The following is a 17,012-nucleotide window of genomic DNA, read 5'->3' as shown; positions in this document are numbered from 1 at the left end:
CAGTACTGAAGCCTAGACAAGATTAAGGCCAGAACCTCCGACTCTCGGTAAGATGAATGTAGAAGCAGATAAGTTTCCAAATAAGAGGAACGGAGAAAAAAAACGGTGGATGGAACCTGATTGCTTTGAGGGGAATAAGAGTAGTTTGATTAAAAATTCTAAAAAGTTGTGAACTGGTTTAGCAGGAACCTTTGGGTGGAATACTTTTGTTTTACAAGAAGCGTCTGGAAAAATCAAGGGTATTTTTCCTCACATGTATGGGATCCTGAACCAGCAGGCCTCGAGCGCGCTGAGCAGCTCATGTCAGCTGCGTGCTCTCTAGTAGAAGGGGGGACTGTCATTGCAGTGAAGCTGCAGAGGGCGCACAGTTAATACCTGAATGCAGATGACGGGCGCCATACACTTCACACCATCACACCCCTTGCTCAATCACAGGGTGATATAACAGCTTCAAGCCACCCGTCTCCCTGCGTATTATAGTTAAACGATCTCGTCTTTCAAGAAATGCGGTGGAAAAATGTGTGTGATCACAAAGCAATTAGTAGTCACCACTCCTCTGAAACTCCAAAAGTATTATATTTGCGTTACAAACATTTCTTGACTGCTTTGTGTCCATTGTGAGCACTGAGCCACGGCAAATATACTATTCCTGTAGAAGTAGTGGCCATCAGCAAGTTAAGTTATTGTAAAAGCATGAGAATCCCTTCTGTGGTAGACAAATATGGCCATCTGAAATACTACTGCCCCAGTATGAATGGTACCCCCTTGTGCTACTCCCTCAGTGCTGTAGCAGGACAATGTGATTCATGTAATATTGGGCCTAGGCTAAACATAAAAGATATTGTGTCTTCGACAGTTTCTAACCCAGGAGTTAGGATGGAGGCCTAGGCGTGTGTCCCCTCCTAGGGTTGCCAAACTGTTCCATCTTGGCAGGTTTTCTGGTTTCCAGTAGTATCCCATTACAAATTATTGCTGTCAAGTGTGTTTGCCCAATTGGGTGAATTGAAAGCAAATGAAGAACATGATTCAGAGGATGTACTGCTTTGTTAAACAATGACATGGAATGACCTGGTAACTATAAGGTAATACTGCTGCAGACCCAGCACCAGTAGAGTCTTTTCAGCTTTGGTCCTTTGTTGTGCCACACAATTGTTTGATTGCCATGCTGCACATCAACTAGTCTGATACCTGCAAGTGTTAGGGCGAGCATGTAAACTAGTGTTGATGGTAACGTGAACTGAACCCAGCCTGCCACTTGCTTACTGAAAGGGTCTACCCCATCTCCCAAGAGGATTGGGATAGATGTACCTTAAATGGGCAATGTATCTCTCTGTATGGTAGTATGCATACTTAAGGTTGTAGTATCTATCAATTACTATTTCCAATAACATTGAGAAGAGTCTGTCATCTATTAATATGTTGTGCATGTGTTTCTGCACTCGTGTTCAAAATATTTTTCCATACCCAAATCTTGACTGGAGACATTGGTTTGTGTTGATTATTGGGGCACTTAAAAATGTGCAGAGGTTGGTGGGCTGTATACATCCAAGAACCTACGTACATCATAGACCTCAATTCATCTAAAGATAGGATTGATGGACCAAGAGAAGACTCTTTCTCAGTAGCTAGGTATGGTTAATTGCACATAGTTCACTAGGGCCACCATCTACACAGACCTCACAATATCTTGAAGTACTGAAATATACCGTAGGCTTCAAAAATATGATATTAAATGATACATTGAATCAGAATGCTCAAAATGACAAAGTTAAAAGAAGCCCAGTAGTGACCATTTAGAGCATATGGCTAAATCAGGAGGCAAATCCCAACATCAAACATTTGAATTCGCTGGTGAATGCTCAAAGTGACTACGTTAATATAAGCATAATATTGATCAAGGGCTAAATCAAGAACCCAATATCAAACATTAGAAACTGCTGAATATTTCCCCAAAATTGGTTATTAAAATACGTAGCGTGGCATGAGCAAATAGAATACCCCTATTGTTTACGTTCACACGTTTTTAACAATGCGTTTACCGCTGGTATTTGCGTGACAATGGGAAACGGTTAAACCTTGCCTGAAATGGGTTCAAAATACATCATATGTGGGTTTTCTTCAAAACTTAAAAAAACGTAATGCACAAACATATTGTGCACCGTGGTATAAAAAGTGACAATACATATGAAATAAGTGAAATAACACTCTTTTATAATGATACGTCGGATGGCACTGTTATATCAAAGAGTTCAATTCTTTTTTGGTGGGGGTTTGGCATTGTTTTAATTTCAAATGAAAAAGGGAAACATTAAGATTAAGAAATAATAAATTAGCAGTGTAACCTTGAATGCATCACATAAAGCAAATATAATGTGTTTTCGGTTGTTTTGGCACCACTGAAATATTTGTTTCCCTCACTTTTCGAAATAAAAAGTCAGTGTTCTCCTTGTTTGCATTGCATACTGCTCGCTCGAATATTTGAAAATACTATAACCTCTGAAATGCAGTCACCCTTTACTGTGCAGGCCTCAGGAAAATGTTGATGGCTGCACAAGAAAAGAAAATGCTTCTAGTTAAAACACCAGATGCATTATGTTTTGAAAATTAAAGTTGAGACGCAAGGGAGAAAGAAGACTGTCCCAGGCTCATCAGTGCACGCAGTGTATACTGATGTCACAACAAAACAAAGTAAAAAGAGCCCTCGTGAATCTCGGTGTCTACTTTCAATTGTGATGAGTGCCACGGGGTATACCTCTGCCCTCTCAGCATAATTCTCTGCCTGAGAGGCAGAGCTGGAAAGGGAACAAACACCAGCTTAATTGAGGGAACATGGGAGTTAATATTGTCTTCCAGTGGCTGCTGGTGTGATCTAGTTCTGCGGGTGGTAGGCCCTGCCACACTAGCCAGATACTGTTTTTAGTGTAAGAAATGTGAGAACACTGTGTGTTAGGAATTGTGTAGGTTCCTGCAGATTCCAGAACTTTCTCTCACAGAATAGTGAGGAAATAGTGGGATTTCAGCCAAAGTTTGAAGTTTGTAGGACATTCTGGATAAGAAAACATACTGAAATTCACACAAGTCACACCATCACCCACCTTAATGTCCAGCTTTCAGAAATGTCTGGGTTTGGTATTTTTTTTTTGGGTGATGGGAAAGTCCGGGTACAAATATTGCAGCTACCCCTATTCCCAAAACAGGTAATTTTCTTACAGGAAATGTAGATGTCTCCATGTTGCATTTTGGAGCCTTTTGTGTTACTCTTGGTAGGCCCAGCCACACACATGGTAGTGTTTTATCAGGAGAAGTGTGGATATGCTGGGTTTTAGGAATTTTGTTAGTCCACACAGTTCCAGAAGTTGCTCTCTCAGAAATGTAAGGAACATGTGTGATTCCAGATAAAGTTTTAAAGTTTGTAGGACATTGTGGGTAAGAAAACATAATGTGATCCCTGCAAGACACACCATACTGGACCACTTGGTGCGTCTAGTTTTAAAAAATGTCTAGGTTTGGTAGGTTTCCTTAGTTTGCGGCAGAGTCCGAGTCCATATACCATAAATACCTCCATTGCCAAATAGTTAGGTTAGTTGGATAACGACATCACGCAGGAAGAAATAGCGCAAGCCATACAAACTCTCCAATCTGGGAAAGCGATGTGCCAAAAGAGGTGCACAGACATAATATCGACTCCAAAATATCGTTTGGACAAAATATCGAGTTTTAAATATCGTTTGGACAAAATATCGACAGGACAGAATATCGACAGTCAAAATATCGTTTTTAAGGTAAGTGAAGTAATATCGACTGTAAATAATATAGAAAGTGAAAATATCCAAGTATATAATCTAGATAGTAAAAAATATCGTTTTTTAAATAATATTTAAATATTTATAGTGTTTTTATGTTATAATATGTGTGAAAAGTGTCATTTTATGTTATAATTATTTTTAATTAATGATTTTTTTTTAATTATTGTGTAATTTTATTCTGTAGCGGGTTGTGGGTTTATAGGGGAATAGGGTGGGAAGTAATTTAATTATAATTAATTAAATATGTAAATGTATTAATTGGTAGTAATAATTAATTAATTGGTAATTAAATAATATTTGTTAATTATTTAAAATTTAATTGGTAATTAATTTAATTTAATTGATTAATTGCTAATTATGTAAATTAAAATAATTTATTTCCTGTAGCGGGTTGTGGGTTTATAGGGGAATAGGGTGGGAAGTAATTTAATTATAATTAATTAAATACGTAAATGTATTAATTGGTAGTAATATTTAATTAATTGGTAATTAAATAATATTTGTTAATTATTTAAAATGTAATTGGTAATTAATTTAATTTAATTGATTAATTGCTAATTATGTTAAATTAAAGGGGTATTTTTAGGGTTCAGGGTCAGTTTTTGGTTTTTGGGTAAAGGGGTATTTTTAGGGTTCAGGGTCAGTTTTTAGTTTTTGGGTAAAGGGGTATTTTTTGGGTTCAGGGTCAGTTTTTAGTTTTTGGGTAAAGGGGTATTTTTAGGGTTCAGGGTCAGTTTTGGGTTTTTGGGTAAAGGGGTATTTTTAGGGTTCAGGGTCAGTTTTTAGTTTTTGGGTAAAGGGGTATTTTTAGGGTTCAGGGTCAGTTTTGGGGTTTTGGGTAAAGGGTTTTTTTAGGGTTCAGGGTCAGTTTTGGGTTTTTGGGGTACAGGGGTACAGTGTAAAAATAAAGTAAAATTAAATTTACATTAATTTAATTTAATGAAATTAAATTAAATTAAATTATATTAAATTAATTTTAAATAATTTAAATTATAAACATTATTATATACTTACCAATACTTACGTTGTAATGGTAGTGCGTTGTAAAAGTTGCGTTGTAACGTCATATATCCACTGTTGCACTCCTTGGAGTGGGAATAGTAATTTTAACCCCTACGCTATCCAACGCTTTCCCTACTGTTGCACCCACTGGAGTGGGAATAGTAATTTTTACTCTATTGTATTTGTACGTTAATAATATTGGCTATTATTTAATTAAATTTTGTTACTATATATATATGTTTTAAGAAATATGATTAAAAAAATATTATTTTTTTACTTTCATTAATTATTTAATTATTAAAAGTTATTTTAAGTATTGTTAAGTATATTTTAGTAATTAATTTTTTATATTAATGTAATTAAACATTGTTTTTATTAAAGTCGATATTTTTTACAACTATATTTTTGTAAACGATATTTTTAACTCGATATTTTTGTACTTACCTGTTTGTAGATAGAAACTCGATATTTTGTCTCTCGATATTTTGTCAACGATATTTTTGTTGGTCGATATTCTGTCCCTCGATATTATTTCAGTGATCCGCCAAAAGAGAAACCCCTCCAGAGGCCTCACCTCTCAGGGACAGCCTTCTTGATGGGTATATGCCCAAAAAAGCAACTTCCTTGACTTACTCAAAACTGATCAACAACTCACCAGATCCTCTTCCGCAGCTCTGTAAAAAATGGGAGGGTGACTTGTCGGGCTGGAGGTGGAGGATTGGCTGGAAGCACTGGCATCACCCAAGGAGGTAGCAATTTAATCTAAACTAAAAGTGCAGTTGAAAATATTGCATAGCATATGCATCACTGGGCCAACGTTGGTCATGATGGGATATAGAGAAGATCATAGTTGCAGAAGGCAGTCCGGCCAGGAGGGCACATTCTTACATATTATTTCGGAGTGCTTGCACATTAGTTGGTATTGGAGTGATGTCGTCCTATGCACGGGGAAGGTACTGGGGGAGAGACTGGTACCCGAGGCTAAAAGATGTCTGCTAAACATATGTGAACCAACGGGATTTGGGTAGTAAAGAGAGAACATGGGTGTCGTTGGGTCAGATGGTCGTTAAGCGAAACATAGCGGGGAAATGCCCCCATTACAGAGACAAAAAAGAATAGCCAAATTGGGATATCTGTTGATATGGATATTTCTGACCACACACTGTCCCCACAAATACGGCCTGTTAGACCTGGCATCATTGGCGTGGGTTTCCCCTGTATGTTTGCCTTTGAATCCTCTTTTTTTTGCTGTGTGTTGGACTTCGTTTTGCTGGTCTAGATGCTTTGGGCACTTTGCTGCTGTCCAGTGCCAAAGTGCTCTCTTTGTAAATTGTTGTTATGGATTGGTGTTTCCATAATTGGCTTATTTGATTTACTAGTCAGTCCTTCTACAGTGCACTGTGTGTGCCCAGGACTGTAAATCAAATGCTGCTAGAGGCCCTGCGGCACTGGTTGTGTCAGCCACATAAGTAGCCTGTAAATGTAACTCAGGTCTGTCATTGCAGTACATGTGTACAGTCTAATACTGTCATGTCGACTTGGCAAGTGCACCCACTTGCCAGGCCCTAACCTTCCTTTTTCCTCCATGTTAGTCATCCCTAAAGTAGGCCCATGGTAGCCCTGTGGGTAGGGTGCAGTGTATGTGAAAGGTAGGACGTGCCCTGGTGTGTGTGGCATGTCCTGATAGTGAAATGCTGCCAATTTCGTTTTTAACTATTGCAAGGATATCTGTTCCCATAGGAAAGAATGGAGAGTTTGCTTAATAATTTCCAGTTTGAACCCAGCCATATGCAAATCAGTCTTGACCCTGTGCCTCATGGGAACAGTCCAGCCCGAACTGCCAAGCCATGCCTTCCCTGGACCGGAGACAAGCATCCGAGGAACGGTTTCTGGCATTGCAGCCTTCTTCAGCCCGGCTTGCTTGAATCCAGTGGCAAAGTGAGGAAGGGACTCACGTCTGAGCATACCCTGCCACACTTATGGCGGCCAAAAGCGGTACAAAAGGGGGTGGTGATGGACGGGGCATCTGAACCAATCAAACAATCACACCCAGTTAAAAGATCTGGGTTTAATCCATCACCATTCTTTAGCCCACTCTGCCACCCCAGTTCAGACATGGCTATATGCAAATCAGTCTGAGCCTGTGCCTCATGGGAACAGTCTTTATTAACCTTCCTGCTTTCTCAAATTTGCTTGAAAATGCACGATTTTTCTTCTTTTTTTTCAAAATTTTCTTGGGTGGGAAACGCCCCCAAACCCACCTTTTGAGGTTCGGGCTTGCTCGCTGCGCTCGCTCGCTACGGTGCTGTATGCAAATCACTTTCCGCCCCCCCACTTTAAAATCTCACCCACCGCCCCTGCTTTACCAGGCATTTTTTAGCACGCATATTTTTACAGCGAATATGCATTTACAATGCATGCCAATACCACAGTAAGTTGGGGGTCACCCAACGCAAATACATTGTTTTTAAATCAAAAAACAATGTGTGGTATTGGCATACGTTGTAAATGCATAGTCTTGGTAAAAATATGTGCGCTAAAAATGTGTGGCAAAGGCATGTAAAGTAATTACCCGTGTCGTACGGTCGTACAAACAAGTAGAGAGTATTTTTTTAATCATTTATCATCATTGTGTCCGGGCCTACAAAGAATGATGGGATTACGGGTCAAGCATCAGAGCGTCCATATTAAAAGCAATCACCTGAAAAGGTCGGCACACTTTTGAGGAAATCGAAGGAGTTCCCAACTGGTCCAGCCCCCAGATCACATTTCAAGTCAGCTACGGAGTCTGACTGTCTCTGCTCACCTGCCTATCAGGTAAACAGCACCAGCACAGCCACCAATGTCTCTGATTTCCCACAGACATCCAGCTGGTGTGTTGCACTCCGTGTTTAGAGTTTCCTTCAGGAAATGGAGGAATATTTTTTCCCTTTAAAGTTTAAACTATAAATCAAACCCTATTTTTTGAGATTTGGTTATCTCAAACTAGAGGTGGCCAAGCCAAGAAGTTAACAGTGAGGGCTGAGCCGGAGCAGAGACAAAGGCCTGTCTTGGCTCCAAGAGCCTGTGCATGAGCCGAGCCTTGATTTTTTTTGCCACATATATCCTGCAACAAACAGCATGTAAAAATATGAAAAAGTCCCTACAAAATTCCAAAGTTTGGATTTCTTTAAAATGTGGAAGCATTTCACACTAGTCCACCAGATTACATCATTGCATTTCATTGATAGGCAGTGTGTACCCATAGTCTAGATTCCCATTGTACATGGAGCCACATTATAGCCCATTGAATCAAACACAAGAGGTTCTCATACAGCACACATCTTGAACTCACACATTTGTGCGCTCTCATATGTAATAATAAAGAAAAAGGAGGCTCTGGGAAATAACATATTTGCATTGGGTCACACAGTTTGTTGAAGTGAAGAAGCCGAGATGAATTTGGTTTCATAATGTGCAGTTCAGTCACACAGTGGGTATCTCTTACACTCCTTTCTCCATTTTACATCAAAAGTCATTGCCTTGTCTTTAATTCTTGGCTCCTAAGGTTAGGTGGGGGTGGCAGGCGGAAGATACGTGAAAGCCTGCTTGTTTTGGGCTGAATTATCCAAAGGGACCTCAAGCTGAGCCAGAGCCAGGCATCTGGCGTGAGCTTACTGTGTCTCCCCTCCCTCTACCTCAAACCTGATCCATTCAACATCTCTGTGAAACATTATCTTCTGCACATGCCTCTTTCTTTTCACATTCTCTCTCCACGACTTAGTCATGCCCCCATTGTTTGATATTTTACATTGATTGCTGTGATTTCCTACCATTATTGTAAAGTGATTTAAGTAAATATCCTATTTAGGTAACGCAGAACTTACTCTTTGCTTAACTCTCTCTTTTTCACTTTGCAGAAAGTTCAGGTGGTCATCACCGTCTTGGATTATGACAAGCTGGGCAAGAACGAAGCAATTGGGAAGATATTTGTGGGTTGCAGTGCCTCGGGCACAGAGCTCCGCCATTGGTCAGACATGCTGGCAAACCCCAGAAGGCCGATTGCACAGTGGCATCCACTGAAGCCGGAAGAGGAGGTGGACCAGGCACTTTCCGCCAAAAAGTAGAACATCACAGTCCAGCATAACCTAAAAGACATTTAAGCGACCCAGAGCTATTGATACCTCAGTTATGCAAAGTTAGAGTTTTTTTCCGTGTTGATTATGAAATATTCCAGCTTAAAGAGAGTGGACAGATTCTGAGAGGGAGTCAAGTGGACCTGGTGCAGGTTGGCGCTGTCCAATCCATTCTTCACAAGGAGCGGAAGACTTAGCGGCATGTTCTAGAATGTTTCCCGTTGTAGGTTCTCCCTCTCGTCTCTCCACTTATGTTGACCCAAGCCTATCAACTGACCCTGCTAAATGGCAATGCTTCTTGTTTCTTGAACTCTCCCCTGCCGCATCATGTGCCACATAATTCAAGACAGCCCAACCATCCAAGTTGACCAGATACACTGTGCTTGTTTCAGAATCGACCACCCAACCAGGACACCTCTCATGAGGGGTGGCTTTCATCCATGCCCAAGCACTGACCTTTTATTTGCACACATCCAAGATGAAGTCCTTCCGGGAAGGCTTTCCAATGGGAAATTTGAAGTATCTGAAGCACTGTCTGACTTTGTTTGAGAGAAAACACAACACAAAGTGGTTTTAAAAAATTTGGTGAGCTGAACACCTTCGAAAAAGAGAAGAAATACCTAAGGATCTGGTGTTACCTGACTACTTTAAGACTTTTTCAGAAATCAAAGTTCCAGACCACTAGAACATAGAGTGTCTCCTTTTGGTGGCACAGAAGGCTGGGCAAACAAAGCGTGATGCCATTCTTGCTAGTAGGGTTATTCCTAGGTGTTTCAGCAGGGGCCCAAAGAGCAGAAAGCAGACACTATGGAACATACGCTACTGCTTGTCCTTTTGCAAAGTTTCTACTCTCCTCATTCTAGAGTTGTAAAATTGGGAGTTGAGTGCTCTATGTGTGTGTGCAAGGAAATTGCTGTGTGAGTTATGACTTCACTCTACAACTTCCAGGTCAGATGAAAATTCATGCTAGGACTACCAGGTCATGTGCATTTACTTTCAGGACTTCCGGGTCAGGAGTGTGGTCCTCACTTTCAGGTCAGATGTGCCGACTTTAGGACTTCCAGGTCAGCAGTGTGCCCTATAAGATTTATAAGGTCACATACTTCCTTCCTATGAGAATGTCTCACATGTCCAAAACGTCTGGACGACTGACTACTTGAACATCAAAACGGCTCACTTAGCTAGTTCTTCCCATTCACATCTGCTGTGAGATGTAGGTTACAAGCGTGGATCCTGTCAAGACCAACTCAGCCTTCCATCTGTTCAGGGTTGGTAAACGTATTACTAATACCATGGGTAACCGTAATACCTGTTGGTTAGAGTACTAACAAACAGCGCAAGCATGATATGAGGTTGCAAAAGTGCATCAGAACAAAGTATATTAAGATTGGATAAGAGGGGGGTGTAGAATGACTTTCCAAAGTGTGTTTGTGAAGAATGACTCACTTCTTGGTGTACCTTTGCATTAGGACTTCCGGATCAGCATGAAGTTTCCCTTCATTAGGCTTTCCTCTTCCCAGCAAGACCACTCTCGTGGCTTTAGGAAGTTTGGCATAAATTAGCCCCTTCTAATGGTCTACGTTGTCCTGCTCATCCCTACTCATGGACATGAACATCACTTGAGTCAACCGTAGAACAATGGAGTCAGATGTACATGCTATTGGGTTTGTGGGTGACGGGTGCCTGTTTTGGGATTTGCTGGTCAGGGTCATCTGAGCTTTCTTTGCGAGTCTCCATGTTGGGACCTGGAAATGGCAGTGGTCATCAGTCGTCCATTGAGGTGCTAGCAACCTCATTCTAAAGATACATAGGCACCAGATGCATAGGCATGACCAGGAGGTTTCGGTGTGCTCTTTTCGACTCCTTATTAATATTAAAGAATCATGCGATGCTATAACCAGGGCACAAGCTACTGGAACCATGGCATGATGTATGCTAACGACCCGCGCGGCATGCAAAGCAAGGCTGGTGAGACTTGGAGACATGCTAGGGAGCCAACAAGAATGTGGTGCCCGATTGACTTTAGGAGCATCAATTGTGACCTTCTGGCGAGTAGATACAAACTCATAAAAAACGCAAAACATATTTGAGACTGCTGAAACACAGCTTTGCATCTTCAAAAGTGAGACTATTATACAACCGCAGAAACGTGTGCACAGTTATTGAGACTATATGATGGAGCTGGCCTGCTGGTGAATAAAAGATGAGACGCGGTATAGGACACACTCAGGCTAGATATGGCCTCCATTGGGAAAGTTACCCAGATTGTAATTTACGGCATCGTTTTTCCAATCCACCACAGAGATACACCTGGCCCAATAAGCCACCCATGAAGCCATTTCTGGGAGCCTAGAGGGACGCTAGGCTGCAAAGAGTTTGAGTGGTTACACTGTCATCATTCACGCACCACATTGTGAGATTTCGATGCTTAGGGGAGAGCCCCAGACCATCATATTATCATCTGCCTACATTCTTGTGTAGACTTAGCACCGTATAGGGGCTCTGGGACCGGTGGAATGTATGGGTTGCACCCAGTAATGCATTCAGAGGTAGTGGGATGCGAGGGTTAATGCTTTTCTAGGGTACAAGTCTACCAGAATGTTCAGATGCACACTGGACTATGGCATCAAGGCCAGCTCAGTGTTTGGGGTATCCATAGAAAGGGAGCGCCAGAATCGGTTTAAGTCGAGAGTGAATCTGCATGGGGGCCTCTGGGACAAACAAAGGTAGTGGTTAACAATGGACTGGAATAGCAGGAGTCAGCAAGTGTGTGTGTGCATCAGACCGCAGCTGCCAGCAGAATGTATGAGTTTGTGCTGGACAGGGAGCACTAGAGTGGGCAGGAGATCTGTCTATTCAACGGATAGGGAGCAAGAGAGCCAGCAGAAGGTGTGCATTTACAATGAGTATTGATCACTGGAGTCAGCAGAAGGAGTGCGTTTAGGCTGAATACTGAGCACTGGAGTCAGCAGAAGGGGTGCATTTAGACTGAATATTGAGCACTGGAGTCAGCAGAAGGTGTGCATTTACAATGAGTATTGATCACTGGAGTCAGCAGAAGGAGTGCGTTTAGGCTGAATACTGAGCACTGGAGTCAGCAGAAGGGGTGCATTTAGACTAAATATTGAGCACTGGAGTCAGCAGAAGGTGTGCATTTACACTGAATACTGAGCACCGGAGTCAGCAGAAGGTGTGCATTTACAATTTACACTGAATACTGAGCCCGGAGTCAGCAGAAGGAGTGCATTTAGACTGAATATTGAGCACTGGAGTCAGCAGAAGGAGTGCATTTAGACTGAATATTGGAATATTGAGCACTGGAGTCGCAGAAGGTGTGCATTTACACTGAATACTGAGCACCGGAGTCAGCAGAAGGAGTGCATTTAGACTGAAAGTTGAGCACTGGAGTCAGCAGAAGGTGTGCATTTACAATTTACACTGAATACTGAGCACCGGAGTCAGCAGAAGGAGTGCATTTAGACTGAATATTGAGCACTGGAGTCAGCAGAAGGAGTGCATTTAGACTGAATATTGGAATATTGAGCACTGGAGTCGCAGAAGGTGTGCATTTACTCTGAATACTGAGCACCGGAGTCAGCGGAAGGAGTGCATTTAGGCTGAATACTGAGCACTGGAGTCAGCACAAGGTGTGCATTTACACTGAATACTGAGCACCGGAGTAAGAAGAAGAAGTGCATTTAGACTGAATATTGAGCACTGGAGTCAGCAGAAGGAGTGCATTTAGACTGAATATTGAGCACTGGAGTCAGCAGAAGGTGTGTATTTACACTGAATACTGAGCACCGGAGTCAGCAGAAGGGGTGCATTTACACTGAATACTGAGCACCGGAGTCAGCAGAAGGGGCGCATTTACACTGAATATCGAGCACCGGAGTCAGCAGAAGGAGTGCATTTAGACTGAATATTGAGCACTGGAGTCAGCAGAGGTGTGCATTTACAATTTACACTGAATACTGAGCACCGGAGTCAGCAGAAGGAGTGCATTTAGACTGAATATTGAGCACTGGAGTCAGCAGAAGGAGTGCATTTAGACTGAATATTGGAATATTGAGCACTGGAGTCGCAGAACCTGTGCACTCCAGCGATGCGAGGGGGGCTGTAACTCACAGGAGGACGTCATGGGTCTTTGAGGGGCTGGGGATGCAACTTTCGAAACAATTTGAGGGTCAATTTGGCCCCCATGAGAACTCTCGGTGACTGATCTAAATTGTCAGTAATTTCCACAGAAGGAGTTCATCAACATCAACATCTATTGTGGGAGGAGGGGGGACAGAAGCCGAGGAAAATAGCGCATTAACCCACAAAGGCATCACTACCGCTTCGAGAACATTCCTCACATTTCTGTATTGCAAATGCAATCTGAAGCACTGCTGTCATCTTGTAGGCTAATATGAAAGTAGAGGAAACACCACTGCCGGCTCGCGCCCCTTCCTGTCCCTAGGGGAGAGAACCATGAGTAGAGGCCTTGTCATTGTCTTATGTGCTGCTGCCAGTGACGTTTCTCCTACACCCCACTTACACCGACACCTTCCGAGTCCCTGTTGGGCGGGTGTGCCATGTGCCGTGTCTCCGCCCCATCCTATGCATGCTCAGTTCCTATGCTGCAGTTGTGTTATCTGCCACAAGGTGGCAGCGCTGTGAGAATGGAGATTTAAAAAGACTGCACCAGCCTACTGAGAAACCAACTTGGCGAGGGGGCTCCTGCTGCAAATCCTGCAGCTTGCAGAGGCAGGGACGTTCAGCAAATGGACCACGCACGAGCCCTTGTGTGTAAACAGAGAAGGGATCACAGGGATAGAATAGCCAGCTGCCAGAGTGATGAGCAAGAGCGAAGGGGAAGAAATACGTGACGCAGAACACGGGGTGGAATGAACAATAAGGCCTCGATGCCTGTGTGCAACAGATAAAGGAGACTGCAACAAGGCTATTTTTTTTTCATCTTTCACTTGCCTCATTCGCTGAGAGGACGCCATGAGACTGCACCGCTGATAGACTTTCGCTGGCATTTCCTGGAAGCTGTTCCAAATTTTTTCAGCCAGAGGATCAGCCTGGAACATATAAGACGTGGCATCCTTCTGGCCACTTGCAATATTAAGGGGCAGAGACTATGACTTTAGCGCCATCGACTCATTAGTGCTAGTATTTATTTTTTACAAAAAAACAAAAAACAAAAAACAAATTCAAAAAGGTAAAACGCAAACTGAAGCCATTTGAGACTCCTTTGATTCCAAATTGGAAGACCTTTTGGTGTGTGTGTGTGTGGATGCGATTAGTTTTACAAATAAATACAATGTATATATATAGACACATATATAAATATATATAAATAGATTCACATATATATGGAAAATTTAAAAATCTTGAATACTGCATGACGCACTATGTAAATAGTAGCATGGAAAAGCAATCTTTCAGACCTGTGTGTGGCTCACCTGTTAGTACCCGTCTTGGGGTCCCTGTGCGCGCGGTTGCTCTATGTATCTCTAGCGCCACCTGTTCTTATGGGTCTAGGCTGTGCTGGTGATTTCTTCTTCTGCCCCTACCCATTAACCCACCTGTCACTCCAATGCACAGCCTAGTTCCTTCCATCATTGGTATCTTCTAATTTCCTCATTTTACATGTATTTATTTACTGATATTTTATTTATTGCTGTGTTTATGTATTTAAATATTTAAGAGCAATTGACCCGTGAAAAGGGCAAAAATAGCTATTAACTTTTGTTAAAAAGGGAAGGGGTCTACAGTTTGAAAAGTGTTGTTTCTTATGTGATTGGAGATGGCCACATTCAATCAAAAGACATTCCCTTCAAGAATTAGGGAACGCAATGCAAATTGGAGCATCCTTCACTTACAGTCGCCGAGCGGCTATAAAATGTTGCTCAGCTATAGCTTTTATTCTGCCTGTTGATGTCATCAGAGAACCTGTCTTATGATGTCTTTCCTCAAATATGTCAAATGGAAAAAAGCCCCCCAGTAGTTTCTGATCCGAATGGTGATTCCATGCAGCGATTCATGTTTTTTCGAAATTCTGCTGAGGGATCATGAGGATTGTACACCACTGCTGCAATGATGTGGTTTCTGTCTTACATCACATCCAGCTCATAAATTGAACTAAATAATTGGACCAACTCTATTGCGTAAACACGTTGACTTTTTTTTCTAATGATGATCAAGTTAGAAGGGGGTACGATTATTTTTTTGGGCAATATTTCAGTTTATATCCCCAAGGATGGGGCAAAAAAACAAATAACACAATAATTTCGTTTTTCAATCCCATAAAATTGTTATTCAAGCAAGTTTGAGCTAAGGTCTAGTGAAATTGTTGCATTTTCATCCTTGATCACCCATCTCTTGCTCTAGGTATTTTAGATACTATATTATATGTTGATGGGTCCCTACCCAATAAATAGGGACTTGGGGGGGGGGGCAGTCTGGTCAAAAAGCGACCAAGCACCCCTGGGGGCATCCAAAGGGTTGGTCATGTCTAAACAGCATTGCCTTATTACTGCGAGGACACTTTATGGGGTCAGGTTCAAAAGCAGTGACGTTTCAGCATGTGAATGTGCCATACACACGTACCCAAAAAGAAATATTGTTGGTGTGTCCACACCACACTTCACCAGCTGAAGACTTCCTTTCACATCGCAGGACACTAGACCTGCTCGCATGCTGAATCCGCTCCTACCACTTGTTCAGGAAAAAAGAGGGACCAGCGTGTCGGCATGATGTCACTCGTTGACAGGGCGGACTGGCCGTTGCGGGCTCCAGGCATTCCCCCGGTGCGCCGCAAGGGTGGGGGCCTGTTTTGGGCCCCTGGGGGCCGATTTTGTTACAGGGCCGTTTATGCAGCATAGCTGCAAAATCGGCCCTGCAACAAAATCGGCCGAAAACCGGCCTCGGCAAAGAGCTCAGACCTCCCCCCCGGGGGCCGCCGAGCACTTTGCCGGGGCCGGTTTTGGTTCCCAGTCCGGCCCTGCTCGTTGAGAGTGACTTGCACTCCAAGTTGATATTGGAGGATGATTTCAGGCAGCACAGCAGGCATTCGATCATTGAGTGCCTCTCATTGAACTCTTTACCAGTTATCTTGGCCCATCTGGGGCATTTGTTAGGAATTCTCTCAATGCCCTTAAGACCAAGACCAGAAACTCATTACAGAGAAATCCCTCCCTCTCAATGAAAAATCCTTCAAAGAGCAGTTTCCTTAAGCCATTAGAACAGGGTTTTTTTAAACATGGAAGTAAGTGGGTTATTTTTGGTGTAGGTAAGGTAAAGAGTTCAATCATGGTTTTAGTTACAGTTATTGACAGTGTGACAGATAGGTTAAAGGTTAAAATTAGGTTGATGGGTATGATCAGGGTTATAATTAAGAGAAGATAAAAACTGATGGCTAAGTTAATGTGTAGGGCCATATTAAGATTTAGTATAAGACTTCATCAAGGTTATGAATATGGTTATGAGTTAGTGCAAAGGTTATAGTATAAGTTAGTGTAAGGTAAGCGGTCAGGATAAGGTTAGAGTGAATTTGGGTGATAATTTGTTTTTGTTGCAGAACAATTACTTGCAGCAAAATAATGTTATCTAAAATCATTGTGGAGTTCATTGTATCTAAATGGTATTTGTATACCATGAACCTAGCCTGAGGCAGCAGTGTTCTGTACAGGGTCGTAATGGGGAATTCTCTGTGATGATGTTCTCAGTAAACAAATAAACCTGAGAAACTCATTTTAAAACACGTTTCAAGGTTTATCCTCACATCCACTATATTCCATAAATTCTTTCACAGTGGTGGGTGGAGAGGGCATGTATTTTAGTAGATATTTGCCCATCATCAAGACTAAATCAATTTTGCAAATGCACATCATGCACATCTGTCAGATGGAGGAATTGACCAGTTGTCAAGATATCTTTCAACAAAAGAAAACCACAAAGAAAGTAAGAAAACTACATTTCCTAAGAATCTTTACCCAGAATAATCCATTTGGTAATGAGGCTGTCACTGCATGCTCACACCATGTGCTGAAAGCTATGCTTCTAGATGAGCAGGACAGTAGTCAATAACTTTAGGAAA

The 17,012-nt window shown here is 42.0% G+C and overlaps 1 protein-coding gene across 1 annotated transcript in view; it reads left to right on the top strand.

The window, feature by feature from the left end:
* The window catches only part of SYT2 (synaptotagmin 2), a 100,224-nt gene extending 91,106 nt beyond the window's left edge, over positions 1-9,118 (top strand). The window contains exon 8 of the mRNA XM_078641245.1: positions 8,708-9,118. Within this exon, the coding sequence (XP_078497371.1) occupies positions 8,708-8,914 (207 nt within the window). The 3' untranslated portion in view covers positions 8,915-9,118. The remainder of the gene's footprint in view (positions 1-8,707) is intronic.
* The last annotated feature ends 7,894 nt before the right edge of the window (positions 9,119-17,012 follow it).

The sequence above is a fragment of the Lissotriton helveticus genome, chromosome 5_1, assembly GCF_964261635.1.
Source record: "Lissotriton helveticus chromosome 5_1, aLisHel1.1, whole genome shotgun sequence".
NCBI lineage: Eukaryota > Metazoa > Chordata > Amphibia > Caudata > Salamandridae > Lissotriton > Lissotriton helveticus.
The sequence above is the reverse complement of the archived record's forward strand: the minus strand, read 5'-3'. Positions and strand labels throughout refer to the sequence as shown.